Raw genomic sequence first — 24,150 nt, 5'->3', positions numbered from 1 at the left:
GGTATTGCACATATATGAAAGGATAGGGCAGATGCAAAAGTTTGAGCAAAGAGAGACAGTTTGGACTGGTGCTGTGTAGTGCCTGTCTGGTGAGTGGCTGTGTTGGTGAGAGTTACTTGGCTCCCTAAGAGGGCCATGCTTCCTTCCCCAACGCGGACTCTAGGCTCAGGCTTCCTTGCTTCCTACTTGGCCATGGACCTCTTTCTCCGCCTGTGTCTAAGCAGACTTGGAAGTCTGCAGCCAACCCAAGGACCCCGCAGAGCTTCCCTGAGAAAACTGGGGCTGTTACAGAGAAACTCGGGCCAGGGTTAGGCAACAGGAAGTGTTGTGTTTATTTCCCATTTAAAAGTATTTTAAAAAGAACAGCTACCACTATCATATAGCAACTTTGAAAACATTTTCAGTTTTCTCTTAATTCCAGCCCCCAGTTTAAATTACCTTTTTCCCGTGTCTGTCCCCTTCTGCCCTTACTGATGTGCGCTGTCTTCACAGAGGACAGTTTCATGTCCTGCACAACTCTCTCATCATTCTCTTATTACAACAGCTTTCATAATGATCAGTTTTTCTTACGGTGAGAAATATATTTAGGATTAGCCAGCTGGACTCAGTGTAGACGATCCCCATTCTGTTAGCACATCCAGAGCATCCTAGTCAGGAGCCGGACCTGTGCTTGCTTCTGTCCATCAGCCATGCCAGGGCACTGACCTGGGTGACAGCAGGTCGCGGAGCTTGTCACAGCCTGTTTGATCTGGCGCTTGCTGGCCACAGTGTGGTGTTGCCCACTGTCTTCTTCATGGCCAGCTCCGTGGCTGGGGGACTTGACGATGGCATCTCGGTCATTTGTTCTCTTCTGGGCTGTCTCCAGAGCCACAGTGTCCTGGGCTGCCGGAAGGTGGGTGACAGGTGATCCTTTCTTTGTGGCTGTGGACACCTTTTGGTCATTGCCTTTTGGCTTCAAAGCCTTTGCCTTGGCTTTGGCTTTGGGAGGGGCAGGAACTTTCTTTGCTTTTGGTGCCATCTTGGTGAAAGGAGCCATCTTGGTGAAAGGAGCCATCATGATCTCTTTTTAAAAAATTTTTCATTTATTTGATCATCTTTATTTTTACATATTTATTCTGAGTACAGTTGACAAAGACAGTCACATTTGAGGCGTACAACATCATATTTTGAGATACATATACACTGTAAAATGATTGCTACAGTCAAACTAATTAACATGTCCATCGCCTCATGTACTTACAGCAATTCTTAATTTTCGCCACGTAGAAACAGTCTATAATAGCATAAATCAAAAATAGTCTTAAAAAAGAAAATATGCTTAGTTTCTCACTCCTTGAGGGAGATTAAAACAGTTCAGTGAACACCATTCTAGACAATTTCTTGATAGCTCTACATGTTAATGCATTTTTGAAAATAATGAATTGGCAATACCATATATACTGTTTTGTGACCTGCTGTTTCATTTAAGAGTGTAGCGGGCACATTTTTACCTCAGTAAATTCATATTGACGTCATGATCGGTTAGTGATAAAATTTGTAACTTTTTGTACCCCCCTTACCCTCCCCTACACCCCTTCTCCTTTATTTCCTTCCTCTTATCTAATAGTAGTCTTCCTTCTACTTTCACGGTATCTTTTTTAAGATTCAACATCTTAGAGAAAACATGCAATACTTGTCTGAGTCTGGCTTATTGTGCTTATCATGATGATCTCCAGTTCCGTTTTTCTGCAGATGACATGATTTTGTTCTTCTGTATGGCTGAGAAGTACTCATGGTGCGTATCTACCACGCTCTCCTCCGTTCACCTGTGGTGGGCACCCAGGCTGGTCACACAGCTTGGCTATTGTGATGTGGCTCTGCAGGAGTCCCTATCACATGCATCACATGCCGACCTGACTTTGGGGATATGCCAAGGAGTGGCACAGGTGGCATATGGTCGCTCTGTTGTTAGTTTTCTGAGGCACCTCCATGCTGACTTCCACAGGGCCTGCACTAATTTGCACTCCTGCCAGTAGGGCAGAAGTCTCCTCCTCACCCCTCATCCTTGCCAGAGTTGTTTGTATTCTCGGTGTGAGCCGTTCTGACTGGGGTGAGAGGGAATTTCAGTGTCATTTTAATTTGCATTCCCCTGGTGGCTATACATGTTCAATGTTTTTTCATATACTTATTGGCTATTTATACTTCTTTGTGTGAAGTGTCCAACTGAATTGCCCATTTATTGATTGGGCTATTTGATTTTTTGACAATAGAGTTTTAAGTGCTTTATATATTCTGCATATTAATCCTCCATCAAAAGAGTAAGCAACAAAGATATTCTCCTGTCTGTCAGCTTTCCTTTCACTCTGTTGGCTGATTCCCTTGCTATACAGATATAGTCCTTGCTATATGATATAGTCCTTCTCTTTGTTGATCTTGCAATTTTCCTGTCCTATTGGAGTCCTGTTCAGCAAGTCTTTGCTTGTGCCTGTGGCTTCAAGTGTTCTCCTTATATTTTCTTCTAACAGTTTCAACATCATTGTAATTTTTAAGGCTGCATAATATTCCACCCAGAGGAGGTGTCACTATTTGATTAGCCACTTACTGTGATTTGGGCTATTTCATTTTTCCCACAAGTGTTGTAATGCCGCAATGCAGATCTTTTGGGACATGTATCTTTTTATTTCTCTTGGATTATTTCCTTTGGATAAATTCCCAGAAGAGTTATTAATAGGTCAAAGACTTGGAACATTCTCATGATTCCTGGAACATATAGTAGTGTATAGCTGTTATTTTTAGAAAAGCGAGTTCTGCCTCTGTTTTGAGGCACTGCATCACATCCATCAGCTCTGGGTCCCTGAGTAACCCGAGGTGCTCTGGGTGATCCTGTGGCCCACTGTCAGGCTCACCAGAAAGTGCACCTGGATTCCAGCCTCCTTCCTTTCCCAGGAAGGCAAGGGATGGGGTTTGGGGTCTTTAGGATGGGCCCTGAGAATGGCTATCAGGGCTCCTCTATGTGCGCATGAGTGTTTTTCCAGAAGACCCATAGCTGACATCATACACCCTTATGAGGGGCCAGGACCCAGGAAGGGAGTTAGAATCTCTGAAATACAAGAGCAAGCAATGTCACACCAATGATATGGATGTAAATGAGGAAGGAAGAACTTTCTGGAAAATGGCCTGTGAGGTGTGGGCAAGGAGAGGTTTTCCAGAGAGACCGACACCAGAAGCAGAGAGAGTGGTGTCAAAGGGCAGAGAGAAGTGAATAGTCCCACTTGTCTGCGTGGAAGGGGCCGCCAGGGAATGCATTGGGACACGGGATGAAAGACGGGTGGTGCCACCCTGAGGAGGCTGAGGAGGCCCGGAGGACCGCAGCAGGTGGGGAGCCAGGAGCTGTGCTGAGGAAGGTCAGGTGCTGCCCGGAAGGTGGGCTGAGAAGCAGAAGCCAGGCCTATGACCAGGGAGGCCTGTTAGAGACTTGCAGGGTCACAGTGGTGGGGCTGGAACACCTGCCTGGCTGCAGCACCCCTTACCCACAGAAGATCCCAGGGGTTGGCTGCCCCCCCACCCCGTCACTTCCTCCCTCTGACCCCGCCTCATCCTGCCCCGCAGCCGCAGCCACCCGCTTCTGTTGGCTTGGCTTTGTCCGGTCTTCCTTCCCTGCTTAAAGCCAGCGTATTATCAGATGACTCGGGGTGGGCTCCTGCTCCTTACCCTTTTGAGGTTCACTGCGAGGTCTCCAGAAACCACATGAGTAAACTGGTAGCCTTAAATTAAAACCACAGCTCCTTTCTTGTTATTTTTAAGGTTGGTATTTGACTTTCTGCCTTCACAAGTCATATATTGCCCTTTCAATATATGTTACAGAAATACATAATGTAAAAGGTGGAAGGAAGCTAAAGGCCTGTCCCGATGAGGACTCTCCCGGCTGCCCTGACGGCTGGTTGATGGTCCTGGCAGTTGTGGCTGCAGCAGATGAACCTGGCCGTGGGCAGAGGGGCACCGGGACTGATTGGGCCTGATCTGGGCTCTGCCCTCCCGAGGATCCAGGGAGCCCAAAGGCCTTACCTGGAAGGCTGGAGCAGGGTGGGGGTGGGGGTGGCAGTAGGGGAGGCCTGGCCATGGGGCCTGGCTGCCGGTGTTGCAGTACCCGCGCTGGTGGGGAGCCCGACCCATCACTGGGACTTTCCTGAACTGCCCCATGCCCTCTCCCTGCCCTCACACATGGGCGGTGTGCACCGTTCTCACTCCTGCACTTGGCAGCCCCCCGTGGGTACACGTGAGGGAGCAGGAACACAGGGTGGGCAGAGCTATAACCAGAAAGCAGGGTCCTCCTTCACCACCCTCCTGGCACTAGACAGCTCCCGAGGCTGGGTGCTGAGCAGAGGGCGTGTTCTGCCCTGGTACAGCCACTAGAACTTGAACCTGGAAGCCTGGGCGTCTAGAGGAAGATCAGGCCTTCTCTCCCAGAGACAAGTGCTGTCTCAACACCCTCAGGCATTTTTTTTTCTTCAATACTGGGATTGAACCTAGGGCTGAACCTAGGGCTTTTACATTGAGCTACCTCTGAGCCCTTTATTTTTATTTTAAAGCCAGGTCCCTAGGTTGGCCAAGCTGGGGTTGAACTAGCAGTCCTCCTGCCTCAGCCTCCCACAGTGCTGGGATTACAGGCTTGCATCACCATGTCTGACTCTGTCACATCTTGCATCAAGTGACAGAAGAACACCTGAGATACACTGAGTACTTGCTGGGTGCAAGGCACTGTTCTAAGTGATTTGTGATAATGAGTCACTTAGTTCTGGTTTGTTGCCTAGGAAACAAGGCACAGGGGACTCCAGCAACCTACCTGATGCTACGCAGGGAGTCCAGCAAGCCTGGGGTCTGTGCTCCTCAGCTACCTGCTCCTGTCCCAGCTCTGGGTACCGGGGCAGTGCTGTTCCACATGGGCTGGAACCCTAATGACTGAACCAGAGAAGCCCAGCCCCAATCCGGTGCTCCCTGCGGCATCCCTGAGGCCTGAGTTCCTCCTGCCCTCGGGGTTCCTGGCTGCCCTCAGAGCTGGCAGGGCCCTGCCTGTAGCTTTTCTTAAAAACCCTCCCAGAGTTTCATCCTTTCCACAAGCTGAGAGCTTTCTGCACCTTGTGGGGTAGCTGGATCCCAGGAGCAGCCCCCCATCGCTCTGTGCTCCCCTCCTCTGACCCCACCCCCAGCCAAGTGGCCTGAACTTTGCATACAGTACTTGTTCTGCCTGGGCCTCAGGGCCCGGGAGTCTGAGACTCCGCCGCAGCTTTCCTGGCTCTGCTGGAGCCTGGGCAGGGCGCGCTGGGTTATCTTGACTTCTCATTCCTGAGCCGTACTGATGCCATTCACCAGGGTTTCGGGTGTGTGTTTGCTTGTTTTCTAGTCCTGGGGGTGGAACCTGGGGGTCTTTGCACTGCACTTGGGCCCCAGCCCTTTTTTTAAATTTTTGAGCCAGAGTCTCACTGAGTCATTAAATTGCTCAGACTGAGCTCAAACTTGCAACCTTCTTGCTGCACTCTGTTTTTAACACAGCGAGGACTGCTGTGGAAATGGAAAGGTGATCGTGTGAGCCGCCTGGGCAGGCGCAGAGAGCTCCCGTGACCTGCATTGTGGACCCAGAGCTCCTGGATGTCCTGACAGCCCCTGCATCCGGCTGTCACAGCTGACCCTGGCCTGGTCACCCTGGGGGTGGGCACCCAGCCCCTCGCTCAAAACACCCTCCCAAATGCGCGCTCAGTAACTTGAGGGTCTCTGGGCTGTGGACGGCAGCCCTCTTCCCACACGCTGGCCATGCTGCTTCTCCCAGTTGTCTGTTTAGTCACTTCCTCGCCATTCTCCACAGCTCTTGTTCCTTGACCTTTTCCAATTTCCCATCCTTCAGCTGTTAAGTTCTTTCCCATCATCCCTCACCAGCTGCTATCATCGCCTTGCTCCCCAGGGGCACAGGGACACTCCTCCACCTTCCTGCCTGCCAGTGCCTGGTGCTGTCGCCTCTCACTCAGTCTCATAGGGCTTCCCACGCTTCATACACCCAGACTCAGTAGAGCCAGCTCAGCCTACACCTCTCCTGAGCGTCACCTGCAAGGTGACTCCACAGCCCTGTACCTGCGCCGCCGCCCTGCACTTGCCCCCCTGCTTCTCCTCCTGGGTGCCCTGTGTCAGGCACCATCCGTAGATGCCTGAGCCACAGGCTTTTCTGGAAAGAGCTAGATAGTAAATATTTTTGGCTCCGTGGGCCATATGGTCCCCATCACAACTGCTCAGCTCTGTTGTTGGAACACAAAAACAGCCAGAGACAATATGTAAACAAATGAGTGTGGCTGGGTGCCAATAAAACTTTATTTATGAATACAGGCAGCAGTCAGAACGGCCCACAGACTGTAGTTTGTTGACGCTTGACCTGCAGTGAGCTCTCGAGGTGGGTTTCTCTGCTTCTGCTGAAATACTTTCAGGGCTGTGAACTGGTATCATTTCTGCGTGTGCCTTTGGGCATGCGGCTCCTCTCCCGGAAATGCCCTCAGCCTCGGCCGTGTGTCCCTCCTTAGTGCCCCCTTTCTCATCATCCTCTGCTCCCTCCTTGGTCACAGCAGTATGGCCCCGTACTGTCCTAGGCCTATGTCCTTGTGACCCGTGTTCCTATGAGACCTGAGTGCTCAGGTGGAGCTCGCTGGTGTTTGTGCCCTTGGCCCCTGGTCTGTTGTGGCATCTGTCTCTGAAGTCTGCTTTGTGGGTGATGGCTCTGTGGAGGTGCGGTAGGTGACAGGGAAGCCAGCAGGAAGGGCTCTGTGTAGGGCTGGCGCTTGGGGAAAGAGGAGGACGCTGAGCTGGGCCCTCTTCATGGCAGTTCTGATCCCTCTCAGCAGCCTGAAGGGACTGTCGCAGGGCCGAGTGTGCCTTGTTGGGGCCGGCGGGGGCTCATGGGGCTCTGCGGAAGGTCCAAGCGGGTCCTGCTGGCACAGCTCACTGCGCGGCATCTGAAGCTGGTGCTGCAGAAGCGCAGGCCGGGCCCGCTTTCCCTGCAACCCTGTCTCCCCACAGGAGAACCTCATGCTCTCCATCCTGCCCAAGCATGTGGCTGACGAGATGTTGAAGGACATGAAGAAAGACGAGAGCCAGAAGGACCAGCAGCAGTTCAACACCATGTACATGTACCGGCATGAGAACGTCAGGTGCGCTGGCCAGGGCCACCAGGGAACCTGTCAAGCACTATGGGGTTGAGTTTTCCTGGGAAGTAGAGGTAAGGCCACCCCATGGTGTGGGCCCTTGAGCTGCTCAGCGCTGCCAGAGGGGCTTTGCTGGCAGACATCAACTTTGGGCTGCCGCATCAAACGCACCACGGTACCAGTGTCACCCAGAGGGGGAAGGAGCTCCCGTGAAGTCACTCAGCTGTTCAGAGCCAGCTGTGGGGCTGGAACTATGAACTATGATTCTAGAAAGGAGGGTTCATTCAGCCAGGGGCAGAGGTGAGGCAGGGTGGTCCCAGGCCTGCAGAAGGACGTCAGCAAGGAGAAGCCGATCGTCTGAGCCCTGAATCGCCTAGAAGTGTCAGGCTCCTGTGAGCCGGCTCCCTGCGTGTGCGGCGTGCGGCGGGAGCTGCCTGGGGCCTCACTGCCCGTGTCCCTTCCTCTCGCAGCATCCTCTTTGCGGACATCGTGGGCTTCACCCAACTGTCGTCTGCCTGCAGCGCCCAGGAGCTTGTGAAGCTGCTCAACGAGCTCTTTGCCCGCTTTGACAAGCTGGCAGCTGTAAGTCCCCAGGCGCCAGCCGCCCTCAGACCCTCCCTGGCTCTGCCACTGTCCCCTACTTGCTTTCCTCTGCCCCTTCGCCACTGCCGGGCCAAGGAGGGACCAGGAGCTCAGGCCGTGGCCGTCCTTTCAGAAATACCACCAGCTGCGGATCAAGATCCTGGGCGACTGTTACTACTGCATCTGCGGCCTGCCCGACTACCGCGAGGACCACGCCGTGTGCTCCATCCTCATGGGGCTCGCCATGGTGGAGGCCATCTCGTAAGCGGGAGCCTCACGAGGGCGGGCAGGCGGGCGGGATGTGGCTCTGTCCTTGGCCCCGGGACGCGGCTTCCCTTCTTCACAGCCGAGGGAGGCCGCAAGACTCCACAGCTGGGGCCGGCCTTGGTGATCTCCCCGCGTGGTTTCCTCTGCTGGGAGTTGTAGTTGTGAAACTCCCCGCTGCTCACATTTGCTGGGGACCCCCGCCCACTCTCAGCTTCTCTCACTGTTTTCTCATCACACTCCCCACTGCCCGCCTCGCGTCCCTTTGAGGTGACTGCGGAGGTCGCAGGCTGCTGTGGGGGGCTGGGCTCTCCGCTGCACTCTTCCCTGCTGTCGCTGCTCCTTGGCCTGGAGAGCCTGGAAGGCGGGTCCCTGTGGTGGCTTCGGGGCTCCAGTGGCGAGCAGATGGCAAGCCCAGGTGGAAAAGAAGCTCCCGGGGGCGTTCTCCCCGTGGGCTTCGCCCGTGTCTGGTGCTCTTCATCCCTCCCGGGGCAGCTTTGTACTCTCACCACCGCCAGGTTAACCCCGTCCTGGCAGCTGGTAAAGAAAGTTCAGGGTTGGAAACTCCAGGCTGCACGCCCTCCCTGCAGGTGGTTCTGAATTAGGACTCCTCTCTTCCAAAATTCTCGAGTAAGGGCTGTTCTTGGCAGTTTTTTTTATTTTTTTGTTTGTTTTTGTTTTTGTTTTTCTTCCTGTACCAGGAATCAAACTTATGACCTTGTGCCTGCCAGGCAGGCGCTTTGCCACTGAGCTAAATCCCCAGCCCCTCTTGGCAGTTTTGTTTACCTCTGTCTGCAGTGCCCAGAACACATTAGGCATATACTAGATGCTCAATGAAACATTGACAGCATGAATGAAAAGCAAAGGATCTGAAGAGAGAAACTGGAGGCCCCTCAGGAAGAATCACTGCATCATCCCCCAGCCGCCCCAAATCCTCCTGGCCCCTGAGTGCTGAGCGATGCTCAGCCCCTCCGGCTCAGCCTGGCTGAGACGAGGCCAAAAGCTGTGAGCACCGGTCCTGCGCCTCCTCTCCCCAAGGAGCAGGGAAGCTCAAGCAGGATTCCTTTTACAGAGGAAGGAAAGGCTGTGCCCCAAGCCTCCTCTGTGTGTGCCTGGCAGGTACGTGCGGGAGAAGACCAAGACCGGGGTGGACATGCGCGTGGGGGTGCACACGGGCACCGTGCTGGGCGGTGTCCTGGGCCAGAAGCGCTGGCAGTATGATGTGTGGTCCACTGACGTCACCGTGGCCAACAAGATGGAGGCTGGCGGCATCCCGGGGTGAGTGTTCCTGCTAAGTGGGCAGGTGTGAAGGAACCAACCCACCCACCCTCAGGGCTATGGCTTGAACAGGAACAAGGGCTTTAAGGGTCCCCTTCCCACTGAGGCATGGTATCTCTCCTCTTGCCCCTGCCCCTGCCCCCGGCCAAGGCCGTTCTGTGATCCCTGGGGGGCCTGTTTCCCCCAGTCCCCGGCCTGGGGCTCTGCACCGTATTTATACACCATTACAGCCTGCATCTCCTATCACTAATGCCAGTCAGGTGGCAGATCTGGAGCCTCACTTGAGCTCTTCTGCAGAAGCACCTGTTTGGGTGGGCCTGTGCTCAGGGTGGACAGGCCAGGGAGGGTAAGCCCAGCCTTCCTGCCTGGGCAGCGAGCTTCTGAGACTGGCTACTGAGACTGAAGCAGGGCGAGGAATAATTGGACCATGTGGTATTAGAGTTCAGAGCCAACTTCTACGTTCCTTATCTCTCAGCAGCCCATGAGCGGAACCGTATTCCTAAGGATCCCACAGAGGCTGGGGGAGTGGGTGCCATGCTGCCCACATAGCTAGCCAGTGGCAGGGCTGTCCCGGGGTGGGCGAAGTGGCCTCTGGCGCGTTCTCAGGGCCTCTCACTGGGGTCCAGGCGCGTGCACATCTCCCAGAGCACCTTGGACTGTCTGAAGGGAGAGTTTGATGTGGAGCCAGGCGATGGGGGCAGCCGCTGTGATTACCTGGATGAGAAGGGCATCGAGACCTACCTCGTCATTGCCTCCAAGCCGGAGGTGAAAAAGACAGCCACCCAGAATGGCCTCAACAGCTTGGTGAGCCCCCCACCCGACTCCTGCAGTAGAGAGCTGGAAAGGAAGGGATTTCAAAAAGAGCCTCTGTGGAAGGAGGGCCAGCGGGGCCTGAGGGCCGGCCATGGAGGTGAGGGCATGCTTTGTGAAGAAGATTCTGAGCCCCAGGGAGCAGCACCCCTGCAGGGAAAGCAGTTCTGGGGAGACAGCGAGTGTGATTCATGGCAAGTTGGAATTAGCAGGATGCAGAGTCTGCTGAGAGGACATCCAGAAGGCAAAACCACTGGAAATGTGGACGTGGCTAAAGCCACAGGAGTGATGTGGGTGTCCAGGAGTGGGTGGCCGGGCAGAAGGGGACCAGGGCCAGGGCCAGTGTCCAGAGTGGGAAGGGAGGAAGGAATGGATGGAAACAGCAGAGGTCCTGTTGGTTCTGCCTTCTGGCCCTGCTCTCGGTCTGGTTTTTGGTCTCCCATATTCCCCTCCTGCGAACGTGCTCCCAGCACTGGCCTCCAGGCCGTCACCTGGTCCCCCTTGCTGTCACTCACATCCCTGGGCCTCTGGGCCAGTTCCTGGGCAGAGTTTGCTCCAGGGCCTATGATGATTGTTCTTTTTTTCTGGAATTTTCCCTTTTAATTTGCTCCTTCTGGTTGTTATCGAAACATCATCTTCACTGTGACACCCCACCACACTACCCTCTTTACGGCCTGATTCCTCAACATCCCCAGCATCCTCTTTCCTGCTTTTCCTCCTGTCTTCTGTGGACCGCTCTTTTGTGTGAGAATATGAGCTCCAAAAGACCAGGACGCTGTCTGTCCTCAGCAAGTAGGTGTGAAGCGAATGCATGAGCTGCTCCAGTGTGTTCGTGCTGAGCTTACCCCAGCGAGGAGCCGCACCAGCCATAGGTTTGTGGAGCTTATTCAGGCTCAGTACGTGTGACAGGGCCGTCTGCCTGCATGGACCTCAGAAAGTCACCGTCACTGAGTTACTGTTTTAGAAACAGATTGGAGCAATTGGCTCCTTCTCAGCTTAAAAAACTTCTAATAGTAGAAATCAAAAATGACAGCACTTCAAAATTCATGTTCTAGAGGAGGAACTGAATGGTGAGATTTCTAGGTCACTGAGGCTTCTACAGTGTAGGTGGAAGGTTCCAGAACAATGGTGTCCATCCACAGGCTGGGATGGGTAACAGGCACTGTCTGTCTGGGGTCCCTGATGACCACTCCTTTCCACTGTAGGCCCTGCCAAATGGAGCCCCAGCATCCTCAAAGCCCAGTTCCCCTGTCCTTATTGAGACCAAGGAGCCTAATGGCAGCGCCCACACCAGCAGCTCCACACTGGAGGAGCCTGAGGAGCAGGAGGCCCAGGTTGGTGTGGGCTCTGGGCAAGGAGGGTCGCTGAGGGTCAACTGGTGGGCAGTGGGAGTCCAGGACACTGGCCCAGTGCTATTTCTCTTTACAGTGTAACTGTCACCTCATCAGTTATGAGTGGCACTTGCCTTTGAGGGCTCGTGTAGCTCAGGTGGCCCAGAATCCTGTAAGTTCCAGGCTGGTGGGGACAGCCGTGGGAGGTTCTGCAGGATCTGAGACTGTTCTGGAGTGAGACTAGCTTCACCCCTGTGCTAGGTCAGACCCCCAGAAGGTCCTTGCACAGAAGGGCGTTTCTGGAGCCCACAAAGTTAAGGGTGGGCATCTGCCCCCAGAGTGGTGGCGTGTGTCTCAGGAAAGAACCCGGAATCACCTGTTCTGAAGGAGCGTCAGCACAGCCGCTGACAGAGGGAGACGTGGCTGTAAGCTGTGGCAGGGGACAGAAGAGTTGTCCCCGAGGCCACTGGATCAGGCACTGGAGAATGAAAACCAGCTTTTCCTCGAACACCCAGCATTTGGTGATTCTCGTTCATTGCGATGTTCTTGACAGAGTGGACGCAGACTCCATGTAACTTGCTAACAAGCAGATGGCTGTAGCAGCTTGTACTACTCGTGTCATAGCATGAGCCAGTGTCACTCTGCTGTGGGTGTGGTCTGTGGAGAGAGGCCGCAGTGCGGGAACAGGCCAGCCACACCCTCACACACGGGAGAGGGACAGGGCTGAGGGAACCCAGACTCTCCTCGGTCAGACTCCGCCAGTACCAGAGCTAGCTTCAGACCCAGGAGGCTTGCTGCTGGTTCCCAGATGTGCTCAGTTACTATCTGGACCCTGAGCCGTATAATCCTATTTCTGGAGTTGATGCTTTTCCTGTGTGACTGGGAATAAAATGGCAATGGACGCTGCAGCTCCGCCAGCCCGCCCTCTGCTGCCCACCGGTGTCAGGACGTACTCGTGTCTCCCGTTGCTCCCTGCTCAGATCTTCCTCTTCCAGATGAGCCAGGCCTGAGCTCCTTTAATGACTCCCTTAGGCCCTAGGGTTGGGAGTCTGTTGACACCCAAGGATGTCAACACGTAGGGTTTCGTGTGACCCCTGTTCAGCAGTGGATGAACCAGGACTGCGCTGCCAAAGCGCAGGGGAGCCCCTAACACTGCCATCGGGGACAACACCGCAGGCTGCTGTTAGGGGCCCAGGGGACCAGGCGGGCCCCCAGCATGATGCACAGGGAGGACCTCCCGGGAGAGTGGGTTTTGGGGCTACAGGGACTGGTCCTCATGAGTCTCACCTCTTATTCCCCCTCTCCCCACGCCTTTGTTACAGGAGGACAACCCCTCGTTCCCCAACCCCCGCCGCAGGCTGCGCCTCCAAGACCTGGCTGACCGCGTGGTTGATGCCTCCGAGGATGAGCATGAGCTCAATCAGCTGCTCAATGAGGCCCTGCTGGAGCGCGAGTCCGCTCAGGTGTAGGTGACCACGGGGGGCCTGGCCTGAGCCGCTGCACAGGAAGCCACAGGCTGGGAAGGGGGCCCCAACCTGGCCGGCTGTGGCGGGTGTGGCCCGTGTGGTTCACAGGCTCTTCGCACTGCAGGGTAAAGAAGAGAAACACATTCCTCCTCTCCATGAGGTTCATGGACCCAGAAATGGAGACCCGCTACTCGGTGGAGAAGGAGAAGCAGAGCGGGGCCGCCTTCAGCTGCTCCTGCGTGGTCCTGCTCTGCACCGCCCTGGTCGAGATCCTCATCGACCCCTGGTGAGCACTTGGGGGCAGGCGGCAGGCGCCTCTGCTCCCTCCCTGCCTCCCCCTCTCCTTCCCTGGGTTCCAGAGCAGCACTAGCACCACAGGGGCTCTCAGCAGGGCTGAGACGGCTGGGGACACGTGCAGGGGGACAGACTTTGGGGGGTGGGCCCCAAAGGAGTTCCAGGCAAGGGCAGGGGCCCTGCCCCAGCCTTAGTCACCAAGGCCAACCTGACTCTCCGTGCTTGGCTCCCATGAGTAAGGTGGATTCTAGGCTCTGGGTGCAGACCCGTGTCCTCAGTGGCAGGTCCTCTGGGGTGTTCTGGAGTCCTTGCCTGACTGTTGAAGGATGCCCGTCACCCTCCCGGCGGCAGACTAGCAGCTCCCTCCTGCACAAGGTCCCTCATCTGGGGGCAGGCTGTGTGGGTCTCCGCTGGCATTAGTTTTAGGAACTGGAAAAGCCATGGTCTGAGCCACTCCACCTGTTTCTGGGTTTGGCACTGTGGCGGTCACTGAAGGTTCCCGGAGCTCGAGTTTGCTCACCTGTAGCAAGGAGCTCGTGATGCCTGCCCTGGTGAGCTCTCAAGATTGTTGGGAGATCAAATTCATTCATTTCACAAATACTTATTGCCTGCCTTGTGCCTGGAGATTAAGGTCCGGGGGTATAGCAGTGAATAAAACATAGAAAACCCTTGCTCTTAGGGAACTTGTGTTCTCATAGAGTTAAGCTGGGCGTGAGTGTCTGATTACCTATGTATGCAGATAGCGGTGAGTACCGCAGAGAAAAGGAAAGCAAGGAAGGGAGGCAGCAGTGACGGTCGGGGCGGGCCTCCCTGGCAAGGGACTGCCTCCTAAAGCCCTGAGGAGGGCGAGGAACAAGGCTTCTGCTGTCTGGGGGACACCTGCGTCAGTAGAGGTGCCGAGGAGCCTCTGGAGGTACAGGGGGCTTGCCCCTGGCGAGGGGACGTTGCCGAGAGAGTGGTAGGAGTTGGGCTGAGAGCTGGGGCCTTACAGGCAGAGTGGAGGCTCTAGCTCTTGAGTGGGAAATCTCCAGCGAGGGAATGTATTTGGAAGGATCCTCTACATTGAAAACGAGGGTGGACACAGTGAGACCGGGTAGGTGATGGCAGTGACCCTGACAAGCCATGTGGTGAATTTTATTGAGGGGAGGATAGATCCTCCAGGTATTCTGCAGACAGAACTGACAGGATTTGCTGACAGATTGGTTGTGCAGTGTGAAACACTGGAGTGAAGATGTCTTCAAGGTTTGTGACTGAAGAGCTCACAGGAAGGAGTTGCCATAACCGAGATGGGGAACATAGGCAGAGGAGCGCCGGTGGTAGAGTCCAGGAGCTGGGCCTTGGTCCTGTTCGGTCTGAGACGCCTACAAGACACTGCGTGCCCCGCTGGGAGTATCCTGAGGCCTGGGGAGGATGGTGCCGGCACTGCACACCCAGGAGTCATCCATACGCAGGGTGTGCTGAGACCGCGGGACTTGACACAACCCCCAAGGGAGAGGAAGGCACAGAGGCGGGTCAGAGGCGGCATGGCTGTGTGTGAGATGGGATGCAGAATGAAGCAGCGGGGACTGAAGGGGTTCAGAAAACCAAGTGGGAAAATGTTTCATGGTGGAGTATGAGGTGCCCTGGAATAGGACGCTGGAGTTAGCGCCACGGAGGTTTCTGGAGCTCTTGGCAGAGCGCTTTCCGTGGATGAGTGAAAGGGCCTGGTGTGAGAGGGTTTAGATGGTGGACTTCTCAGTGCAAGATGGCGAAGGCAGACGTGGAAGGAACCTGTCCACTGAGGCTCCGTGCAGGAAGGATGACCGCAGCCTTGCGCTGGGCTCCTGGGCGCCATTCCTTCTCCACTGCTGCATGACAGATGCTCATTCCTAAGAATTCCTCCCTCGGTTTTCACTGGGCTGTGTCCAGGGCATCTGCGACCCTCCCCCATCCGAGAAACGTCCTGGTGAGATGGAGCTGGGGAGGTGGCACGTTCCCAGGCCCTGCGCTGGGTGGGTGTTCCAGTTCCCTGGTGTCACATGGGACTTCTCAGGCACGGCCTGTGCCACGCTTGTCCCTATTCTCTTCAAGCTTCTCACTCAAACTCACTCTTCCCTCGGGTTGTTCTCTAATCATATTCTCTGCGCCACAGGCTGATGACAAACTATGTGACCTTTGTGGCTGGAGAGATCCTGCTGCTGATCCTGACCATCTGCTCCCTGGCCGCCATCTTTCCCCGGGTGAGACGCGCTTTTTTCTTGGGCTCACAGGCTTCTGTGAAACCGGGCACTGATGGAGTTATGCGTCCTGTCAAATCCTGATACTGTGCTGTCAGGACGGGTCAGCAGTTTTATCCAGGCGTCCACTGCCCGCCAGTGGGGCACCAGGCTGGGCTCTGCTGGGCCATGGCACTGCTGCACACAGGAGAAAAGGCAGTCAATCAGGAGAGAGGGAAGCGCGGGTGAAAAGCAGAGGAGGTCCAGCTGGGAGGGGGGCTGGTTCCAGTTGTGAAGGATGTTAAAACCTAGCCTGGGACTGGGACTGTGCTGCAGGCGTGGAGGTGCCGGGCAGTTTCTGATGAGAATGACAAAGAAAAAGCAATGTTTTAGGAAAAATAATCTGACAGGTGGCTTTCCAGGTAACTGGGGGATGCAGGGGTCCTGACCCAGGAAAAGTAGGGGAGGTGGCTAGACAGACAGCCCTGAAAATGTTTCCCTGCCACGGCATGGTGCACACCACGAGGGCTGACGGAGCCCCTGGACTCCTGCAGTGTCTTGAGTGTGGCCTCCCTTTCAAGGTTACTGGGGACCCGCCTTGCAGCAAGGTGGGACTGAGCTTAGAGTGTGGGAGCAAGCAGCCCTGGGTGCAGCACAGCGAGCGGGCCGAGACTCAGGTGCTGCCATCCCCGTCCCCCAGGCCTTTCCTAAGAAGCTTGTGGCCTTCTCAACTTGGATCGACCGGACCCGCTGGGCCAGGAACACCTGGGCCATGTTGGCCATCTTCATCCTGGTGATGGCAAACGTTGTGGACATGGTGAGTTCCTGCTGGGCCTGTGGAGGCCCCCGGAGCAGGGCTTCTGCACCGGCAGCCATTCGTCCGCTGGCAGAAGCTGGGTGGCACTTAGATTTCTAGCCTGATTATCCCAGTCAGTGGGGGTCTTGCTGCTGTTGCCCAGGGAAACATCAAGGCTCTGCTTGTCCTTTCAGCTCCTTCCTCTCCCACAGTCCAAGAACCCAGTCATGGGCTCGGCGCATCAGGACCTACGGTTTCATATGAGGGAACTAAGGCTCAGAAAGGTTCATTCACTTGCCCTAGGCCACACAGCTGTCAGAGTCATGAACTGAAGTTGAAGTTCTAAATCTCAGTCCTAGGTTTCCATCCTCTGTTTCCCTGCTTAAGGGGCACAATACTGATCGGCACGCTGCACATCTAAAGCGTGACTCACACTGTGGCCGTTGCCGGGTGTTCATGGGGGCAGGGAGCTGACCCTTTATCAAGGGCCCGTGCCTATCTACCCTCTGCACAGAGCCAGGCTTTCCCAAAGCTGGGTCTGTGGGACCGCGGCCTCCCAGGGCCCAGGTGGCCGGGGTGAGGCATGTCACCTTTGTCCTCTGTGCTCCTCTGTTCCTGTGAGCAGGCAGCCAGGTGCTTTCCTGGGGAGAAGGCCCAGGGGCCAGAAGACCAGATCTGTTGCTTTAGAGCACAGGCATTTTATTGAGCCCTGAGTGTTTGGAACTGTTGCTGATATTCTGCTCTCACAGCTCCCTCCCCCTTTGGTAGTACCATGTGCGTGCTCTGAAAAGTCCTTTTTCAGCGGGACATGATGACATGTGTATAACCTCAGTACTCTGGGAGGCTGAGACAGGTAGCTCACCAGCCCAGACAACTTCGTGAGACCTTATCTCAAAGGGAAAAACACAGGGCTGGGGATGCAGCTCAGTGCAAAGGCCCTGGCTTCCATTCCCAGTACCACCAAAGGATAAGTAAATCCTTAGAAATATAAAGTTATATCATTTGCTGCATCTTCTTAGCAATTTAAGAACAGGAATAAAAGCACAGAGACACATAGTGGCAGGTGTGAGTGACAAGGCTGGTCCGACAGGAACGAAGAGTGCCAGGGCCAAGCACGCACATGGGCAGCAGCGCCACCTCACGGGGAGGTGCTGAGCTCGTGTGTGTTGAGTGCTCAGGTCGGCAGGCCACTGTTTAGCAGGGTTTCGGATGCTCTGTGGGACATCTGGACAGGCTGTCACCCAGCCAGGGGTAAAGAGCCAGAGATGTGTGAGAATCCTGCACATGCTAGAATACACGCTGAGCCTGCCCAAATGAGGAGCTGACAGTTACAGGAAAAGGTTCGCTCTGGTTTTCGCGCGCACCATTCACGCCATGTGCCCCGCAGTACAGCCGGGGAACCGGCTCCAGGAGGGGATGAGCTCCTCAGCCCGTTTGGGCAAGACTGTTGCCACAGGGAAGCCGAGTGGCGCTGGTGGCCCCACAGTCACCTGCTGAGTGGGAAGCTGGAAGACCTGGCTCCTGGTCTCGCTCAGTCACTTGCTAGTTGTGTGACTCTGGGCAAGTCTAGCCTCTGAGTTCCTGGGAAAATAGTGAATTTTGCTGAACATCAAATGAGGTGATGGTACAGCTCTTACATGATTATTTGCTGGTGCATCTTCCCATCCTTCTCCGTGTTTGTGAGGAGGTGGGACAGGGCAGGGCAGGGCAGGGCAGGGCAGGGCAGATGGCTGAATGGCCACTGCCCTGGCACAGCCCTCTCTGAATCTGCCATTACCTTGCCCTGTCCCCTCCCACCTCTCCTGGCGTCCAGCTCAGCTGTCTCCAGTACTACGCAGGACCCTACAATGGCACGGCGGAGCCAGAGCTGGAGGGCGGCTGCCTGGAGAATCCCAAATATTACAGCTACATCGCAGTGCTGTCCCTCATCGCCACCATCATGCTGGTGCAGGTCAGCCACATGGTGAAGCTCACGCTCATGCTGCTCGTCACAGGCGCAGCGGCCACCATCAGCCTCTACACCTGGCGCCCCGTCTTTGATGACTATGACCGCAAACGCTTTCAGGAGCATGCGTAAGACGGAACCCAACTGGGGATCTGCATGGTCTTCTTCCTCCCACCCCAGGTCCCCTCTGCCTTGGGGGTGTGAATAGGGTTCGTGTCTTCTCACAGACACGTCAGCGGTGTGCTGTGATGTGGTGACAGTCCTTTTCATCTCAGTGAGGGAAGACCTGGGACACCTCAGGTCAGCTGGGCATGGTTTCTTATCCCAGGTGCGGCCTGAGTGTTACTCTCTTTCCGGCAGCTCTCCCAGGCTGGCCTCAGAGATGGTGCAGGGACTTTCCACCCTTGGGCTCAATGGCACAGACAGGTAAGGGCCACTGTGTTTCCCCATCCTGCACGTCCAGCCTTTCCTCTAGAGACACAATTCAGCGGCCGACACCCCAGGATCTGACCCCTTTAGAGGCGTGTGATCTGCAGCGTGCAGGCTGCAGGATAGGGCATGTGTGTGCAGGAGGGCTGTGGTAGAGGCACAGGGATCCTAGTGTGGACCTCAGTCCGGGGCTGTTCTACACCAGACAGTGAAATTAGGAAGCAGAGCAGTGTGGGTAAGAGCAGGCCGAGGGTGGGCTGCATGTGAGCTGAGGAAAAAGAAACTACACTAGGGCAGATCTAGATAGAGCCCGTGGCAGCCAGTCGTTCTCTGTGGGCCCAAAGGCAGGTCAGCTTTTCGAGTCTCACATTCATCTCTTGAGGAGGACACTGAAAGAAGAGGTTCTCTAAGACCCTTTCTAACTTTGCAGTTTAGCATTTTATGATTCACTGAATGGACCAGTAAGTAAGGTTTTTTTAGAAAAGCATTACTTAGTGAAGGGTGGGTAAAAGACTCAAAGAGGCCTTTCACAAAGGAAGTCTTAATGGTTACTAAGAAAAGGCATTCAAATATTCCGATGCCATTAAAGACCTAACAAAATACACACACTAGTTTGGCAAAAATTTTAAAATCTGAGATTAATGGTAATTCATACACGCCTGGTAGCAGTATAAATTGGGAGAACCACTTTTGGAAACAATTTGGGGTTATTTAGTAAAGTTGAAAATCGTCCTATGACTCAGCAATTTCATTCCTACATATACATACCTTAGAGAAATTCATGTAAATATTTAGTCCAGGGGAGGTGTACAGGATCATCCGTGGTAGTGTTGTTTATAATACAGACACACACGCACCAAATGGAAACCCAGATGACAACGCGAAATGGATAAACTGTGGTAGTCATACAGTAGTATATTACACAAGAACAGAAACTACAGTACCACACAAAAATATGGCTAAAGCTAGAAAAAGCCATGTTACGATTGTGCCTTAATCCCTGTGAAGTCCCACTACTGTGATGTTGGTTTTCCCTTTCTCCAAAATCCCACATGCTGGTATCCATTTCTGGGATCAGTCAGGTGCTACAGCGGCTATTAAGTATCTGGGAGTCTACCCTGACATGCGTACCCAGGTAGCCAAGGCTGGCTGGTTAGACAAGAGCCCAACGGCCCAAGAGAGCGCTACTGCCCCTGGGAAATCTGCATTTAATATGAAGGGGCCTAACAGCATAGGGCAGCTTCTGAGGCTTAGCGTGACAGAAAACAACCCAGTTAGAGGGGTTCCCCTTTCGAGGAGGGCAGCACAGGTGCTTTCAATTACTTTCCTATCTGCTGGCAGGCTGCCCCTGATGCCTTCGAAGTACTCGATGACAGTGATGATATTCATCATGATGCTGAGCTTTTACTACTTCTCCCGACACGTGAGTGCCCACACAGCCTCCTGGCTTCCTGTGCCCAAACCTTTGAGTCTCCGAGACAGCGCAGGTCTGAGCACCCAGGTGCCTTTTCTCAGCACGGTGTGAGACTCTGGGCAAACCACTGCCTTGTCCATGTTCTGGTGTCTTTCTCAGTAAGCAAGGGAAACACTTCTGTATTTCATCCTCTCACCTCTGGGAATCTGAAGGAAGTATGCAGGCTTGGGGGCAGAGTGCTAACACAAAAGCTTGGATAAATCTACTCCTTAGGCCAGGGCTGGTGGCTCTGTACTCACCCTGCTGTGGAAGGAGAGGGCACACAGACACACCAACACACACGGAAGCCAGAGGAGAAAGGGAAGGGGGGCTGAGAAAGTTTTTGCAGTTAAAGAGCAAGAGGAGAGCTAACCACAGGATTCCACGTTAGCTTGGGTGCCGCCCAGTGGTGCGCCAGGGGAAGTACAGCTTTCCTGAGCCACTTTCCTGCCAAATGGAGCTGTGGAAAATGGGACCTTGCACTGGGCTGGGAGGCCCTCCCCCACACACCCACCCACCCCAAGACAGACCTGCAGCTAAAATGAGGACCTAGGCTCCTTATACATCCGAACACCTCCTGGATCTCAGTTGTAACCGGAGGCCGGGATCCTCACCTGCTGTGGGCCGCAAACCCACGAGGGCTTTTCTTTTCTCGCCGTTTACACACCTTCTTTCAGTTTTCCACGTGAAAACCCTCCATTTTAGTCCCATCCTGCATCTTTCCTTAAACTGCCAGCTTCAGAGCACACACCTCGCCTGTGTCCGTATCTGTAGGTGGAGAAACTGGCCCGGACGCTGTTCTTGTGGAAGATTGAAGTGCATGACCAGAAGGAACGTGTATACGAGATGCGACGCTGGAATGAGGCTTTAGTCACCAACATGTTGCCTGAGCATGTTGCACGGCATTTCCTTGGGTCCAAGAAGAGAGATGAGGTGAGGGGTGAGCCCAGCAGGCTAGGGCCAGGAGCCCAGCCATTGTCTTCCTGTGCTCTTCCTTCCGGGAGTGCCCTGGGGCCCAGCCCGAAGCAGCAGCGTTAGCAGAAGGGAGTCCCCGGGCCTCCTGTGGAGGACAGCTGTAGACCCTGCTCAGGCAGCCACATGCAAAGGATGGGACCAGGCCAGCCTCCCGCTTCTGTCAGTGTGATCCTCTGATAGCAGCACGGGGTCACCAGCTCCACAGAATCCTTTCTCAGAGTTGGGATGTTACAAGAGCTGGCACAGCTGTTTTTCACCTATTCCCGAGCTGATGAGCTATGCTCTTATTATTCAAAATTGGGATAATCTGAGAGGAGCCTGAGCCTGAGCGCATGCATCGAGTGTGGAGAAGTGCACACTGGGCCCTGCCTCTTTCCAGGAGCTGTACAGCCAGTCCTATGATGAGATTGGAGTCATGTTTGCTTCTCTGCCCAACTTTGCCGACTTCTACACAGAGGAGAGCATTAATAATGGTGGCATTGAGTGTCTGCGGTTCCTCAACGAGATCATCTCAGATTTTGACTCCGTGAGTGCCCTCCCGCCCCTCCTGTCAGGTAATCCATTCTAGATTACCTCTCAGGATGAAGTCAGAGAAGTGAGAGACTACATGGGCTCCATTTTCCCATCACATCTGTGCTTCTGTGGCCGTGTAGAACAGCTTGTTCTGAAGGGTGCATGGGAGCCTGGGAGTCAGAGTAAGGACCAGCCAGCAAGACCCATAGGCGCCAGGATTCCTCCTAGCCCCAAACTCAGATTCGGTAAACATTTATCGAGTACCCTGTATACCAGGGAATGTACTCTTACACATATGCTCAGTTACCCCAGAGCTGGCAGCTGTAAGGTTGTGGAAACAGCCTCAGAAAGGCAAGGATCATGTGGCAGGTAGGTGCAGAGTAAATAAGGCTTTGCTAGGAAAGCCTCTTGGCTGCTTTGTGGGGTCCCTGTAAACGGACAAATCTGACTTGGCTCACGCACATCTCCTTGCCTCTGCTAACAATCCTCTTTGCTTCACCCTGGCCTCAGCTCCTGGACAATCCCAAATTCCGGGTCATCACCAAGATCAAAACCATCGGCAGCACCTATATGGCTGCGTCAGGAGTCACCCCAGATGTTAACACCAATGGCTTTACCAGCTCCAGCAAGGTATAGGGGCTGGAGAGGAGTCAGGATTCTGCCTGGGGGCAAGAGACAGGCAGCAAGTGGGAAATGAGAAATTGTACATGAAAAACAAGAAGTTATTTTGCACTGTCACGTGAAGGGCTCCAAAACACATAGCGCCACGACATCAGTGCAGACACAGACGAGACTCACCGAGAAAGTCTGATGAGTGGAGAAATGGCAGAGGAGACAAACCCCATCCCTGTTCCAGAGGGAGGCCTAAGAGGGCGAGTGCAAGGCGGCCGTGCCCCTTTCAGGCTGTGCACTTGAGAACAGGGGAACAGGAGCCATTCCCACAATGAAAACTTCAAGGGAGGAACCTGGGAACTCACTGCCTGCTGTGGCCTGTCCTTTGCTAAGGTGATACTAAGCTACAAAGCCACTGTTGACCTCTCAGAAGTATGGGAAATGAGCTATGGGGCTTTGGTACCCAGCACTGTTTGTCACCCTGCTTTACCTTGACAATTGTCCCATAATGGCAGCGCTTGGCGCCAGGCCCCCATGGCTCATTTCCCATTTCTGGGCGAGATTAATGAAGTAGGGCAAGGGCCCCAAAGGTCTATAAACTACTCAAATCCAAACAAGGACAACTACACAAAAATCTGAAGACCAGGCTAAAACTGGGTGATGAAGAGACTTGCCTCCTGATCAGGTACACAGCAGGCAGGAAGCAACCGACTTGGACAGGCTGTGTCTCCCTCACTGCAGCCCAGTCTGCCCTAGGCCTGCTAGAGGGACCTGTGAGTCCTTTGTACAGTGAACGCTGGAACTGAAGTGGTTGCTGGCTCCCTTGTGGCAAGGAAAGAAGGCCACTAGCAGCTAGGTGTAGGAATTTCCCCAGAATGCTGCTACCGGAAAGCAGCAGGTGAGGAGGCTGCTACAGTCGTGGCCCGGACAGCTCCTGATGCTTTTCCTACTGCTCAGTACAGGAGGAGAAGTCAGACAAGGAGCGCTGGCAGCACCTGGCTGACCTGGCAGATTTTGCACTTGCCATGAAGGACACGCTTACAAACATCAACAACCAGTCCTTCAACAACTTTATGCTGCGTATAGGTAAGTGCTCCAGCTGCCCGCCCAGCTGTGCTCCTCCCTTCTGGTACTGAGGTCAGCAGGAAAGACCAGAGGCCCCGGAGACAGCAGGCACATGGGGTGGGCAACGGTGGCCTCACCCAGAGTGGGTGGAGACTTGAAAAGTAGTCATCTTCTGGTGTCACATCGGAAACCTGAGTGATGAAATGGTCAAGTCAGACCTGGCCCTACTGATAGTGACAGCCCAGCCTTCCCTCTGAACCTGGCCAGGAAGTCTGTTGTCTGACTTTCCAAGGTCTAGTCGTGCCTGCTGAGGGCTTTGCTCCTTTCAGACCAAGACAGTCAACATCACCTGCCACTTCCTACTGGTGTGTGTGGGGGGGGAGTCACTCCGGGGTGAGGTGCAGGAACTTCAAGTACTAGGTGTGTTAGGGAAGCTGACCACTGCCACCCTGAGTGAATTCAATCAGCATACCAGGGCAGCAGAAATTTGCTAAGGACTCAGTGAGAACAGGGTAAACAGACATGACTTCGGAAGCTTAGAGACCTGACTTAACAAGGAACGTGGATGTCACATAACCAGCTTTGTGGTAAGGGCCAGGGGGCAAACTCTAGGACAGTTACTTCTGAGCAGGTAATGGAGGCTTGGTGCGTGGTTGTGCTCGGTGTGAACTTTATTCCCCCTACACCAGGCATGAACAAAGGAGGGGTTCTGGCTGGGGTCATTGGAGCCCGGAAACCACACTATGACATCTGGGGCAATACAGTCAACGTGGCCAGCAGGATGGAGTCCACAGGGGTGATGGGCAACATTCAGGTATGTCCAGCAACAGGGCTGTGTCCTCAGGTTCAGGGAATAGGACAAAGGCGAGCTCTCTGCTCACGATCGCCTCCTGCCGGCGGCCCACAGTGCACCTCTGCAGTGCTGCAAGATGAAGGCCCAAGGCGGGGAGAGCCTCCAGCTCATTCGGGACACTCCTGCTTC

General features: G+C 54.5%; 1 protein-coding gene across 1 annotated transcript in view; it reads left to right on the top strand.

Moving 5' to 3' along the window:
- The window catches only part of Adcy3 (adenylate cyclase 3), a gene marked incomplete at its 5' end in the record, with an annotated part of 92,972 nt that overhangs the window by 67,528 nt on the left and 1,294 nt on the right, over nucleotides 1–24,150 (top strand). Inside the window, 18 exon segments of the mRNA XM_013522659.1 lie at nucleotides 7,036–7,166; nucleotides 7,631–7,742; nucleotides 7,876–8,003; nucleotides 9,126–9,284; nucleotides 9,911–10,088; nucleotides 11,300–11,428; nucleotides 12,748–12,890; nucleotides 13,016–13,177; nucleotides 15,317–15,404; nucleotides 16,081–16,197; nucleotides 17,990–18,249; nucleotides 18,482–18,547; nucleotides 19,892–19,973; nucleotides 20,778–20,936; nucleotides 21,358–21,504; nucleotides 22,002–22,121; nucleotides 23,066–23,189; nucleotides 23,858–23,982. Coding sequence (XP_013378113.1) covers nucleotides 7,036–7,166; nucleotides 7,631–7,742; nucleotides 7,876–8,003; nucleotides 9,126–9,284; nucleotides 9,911–10,088; nucleotides 11,300–11,428; nucleotides 12,748–12,890; nucleotides 13,016–13,177; nucleotides 15,317–15,404; nucleotides 16,081–16,197; nucleotides 17,990–18,249; nucleotides 18,482–18,547; nucleotides 19,892–19,973; nucleotides 20,778–20,936; nucleotides 21,358–21,504; nucleotides 22,002–22,121; nucleotides 23,066–23,189; nucleotides 23,858–23,982 — 2,430 coding nt within the window.

This window comes from Chinchilla lanigera, unplaced genomic scaffold, assembly GCF_000276665.1.
Source record: "Chinchilla lanigera isolate Chin_1 unplaced genomic scaffold, ChiLan1.0 scaffold00068, whole genome shotgun sequence".
In the NCBI taxonomy this organism is placed as follows: domain Eukaryota; kingdom Metazoa; phylum Chordata; class Mammalia; order Rodentia; family Chinchillidae; genus Chinchilla; species Chinchilla lanigera.
This window is presented reverse-complemented; position numbering and strand designations above follow the sequence as displayed.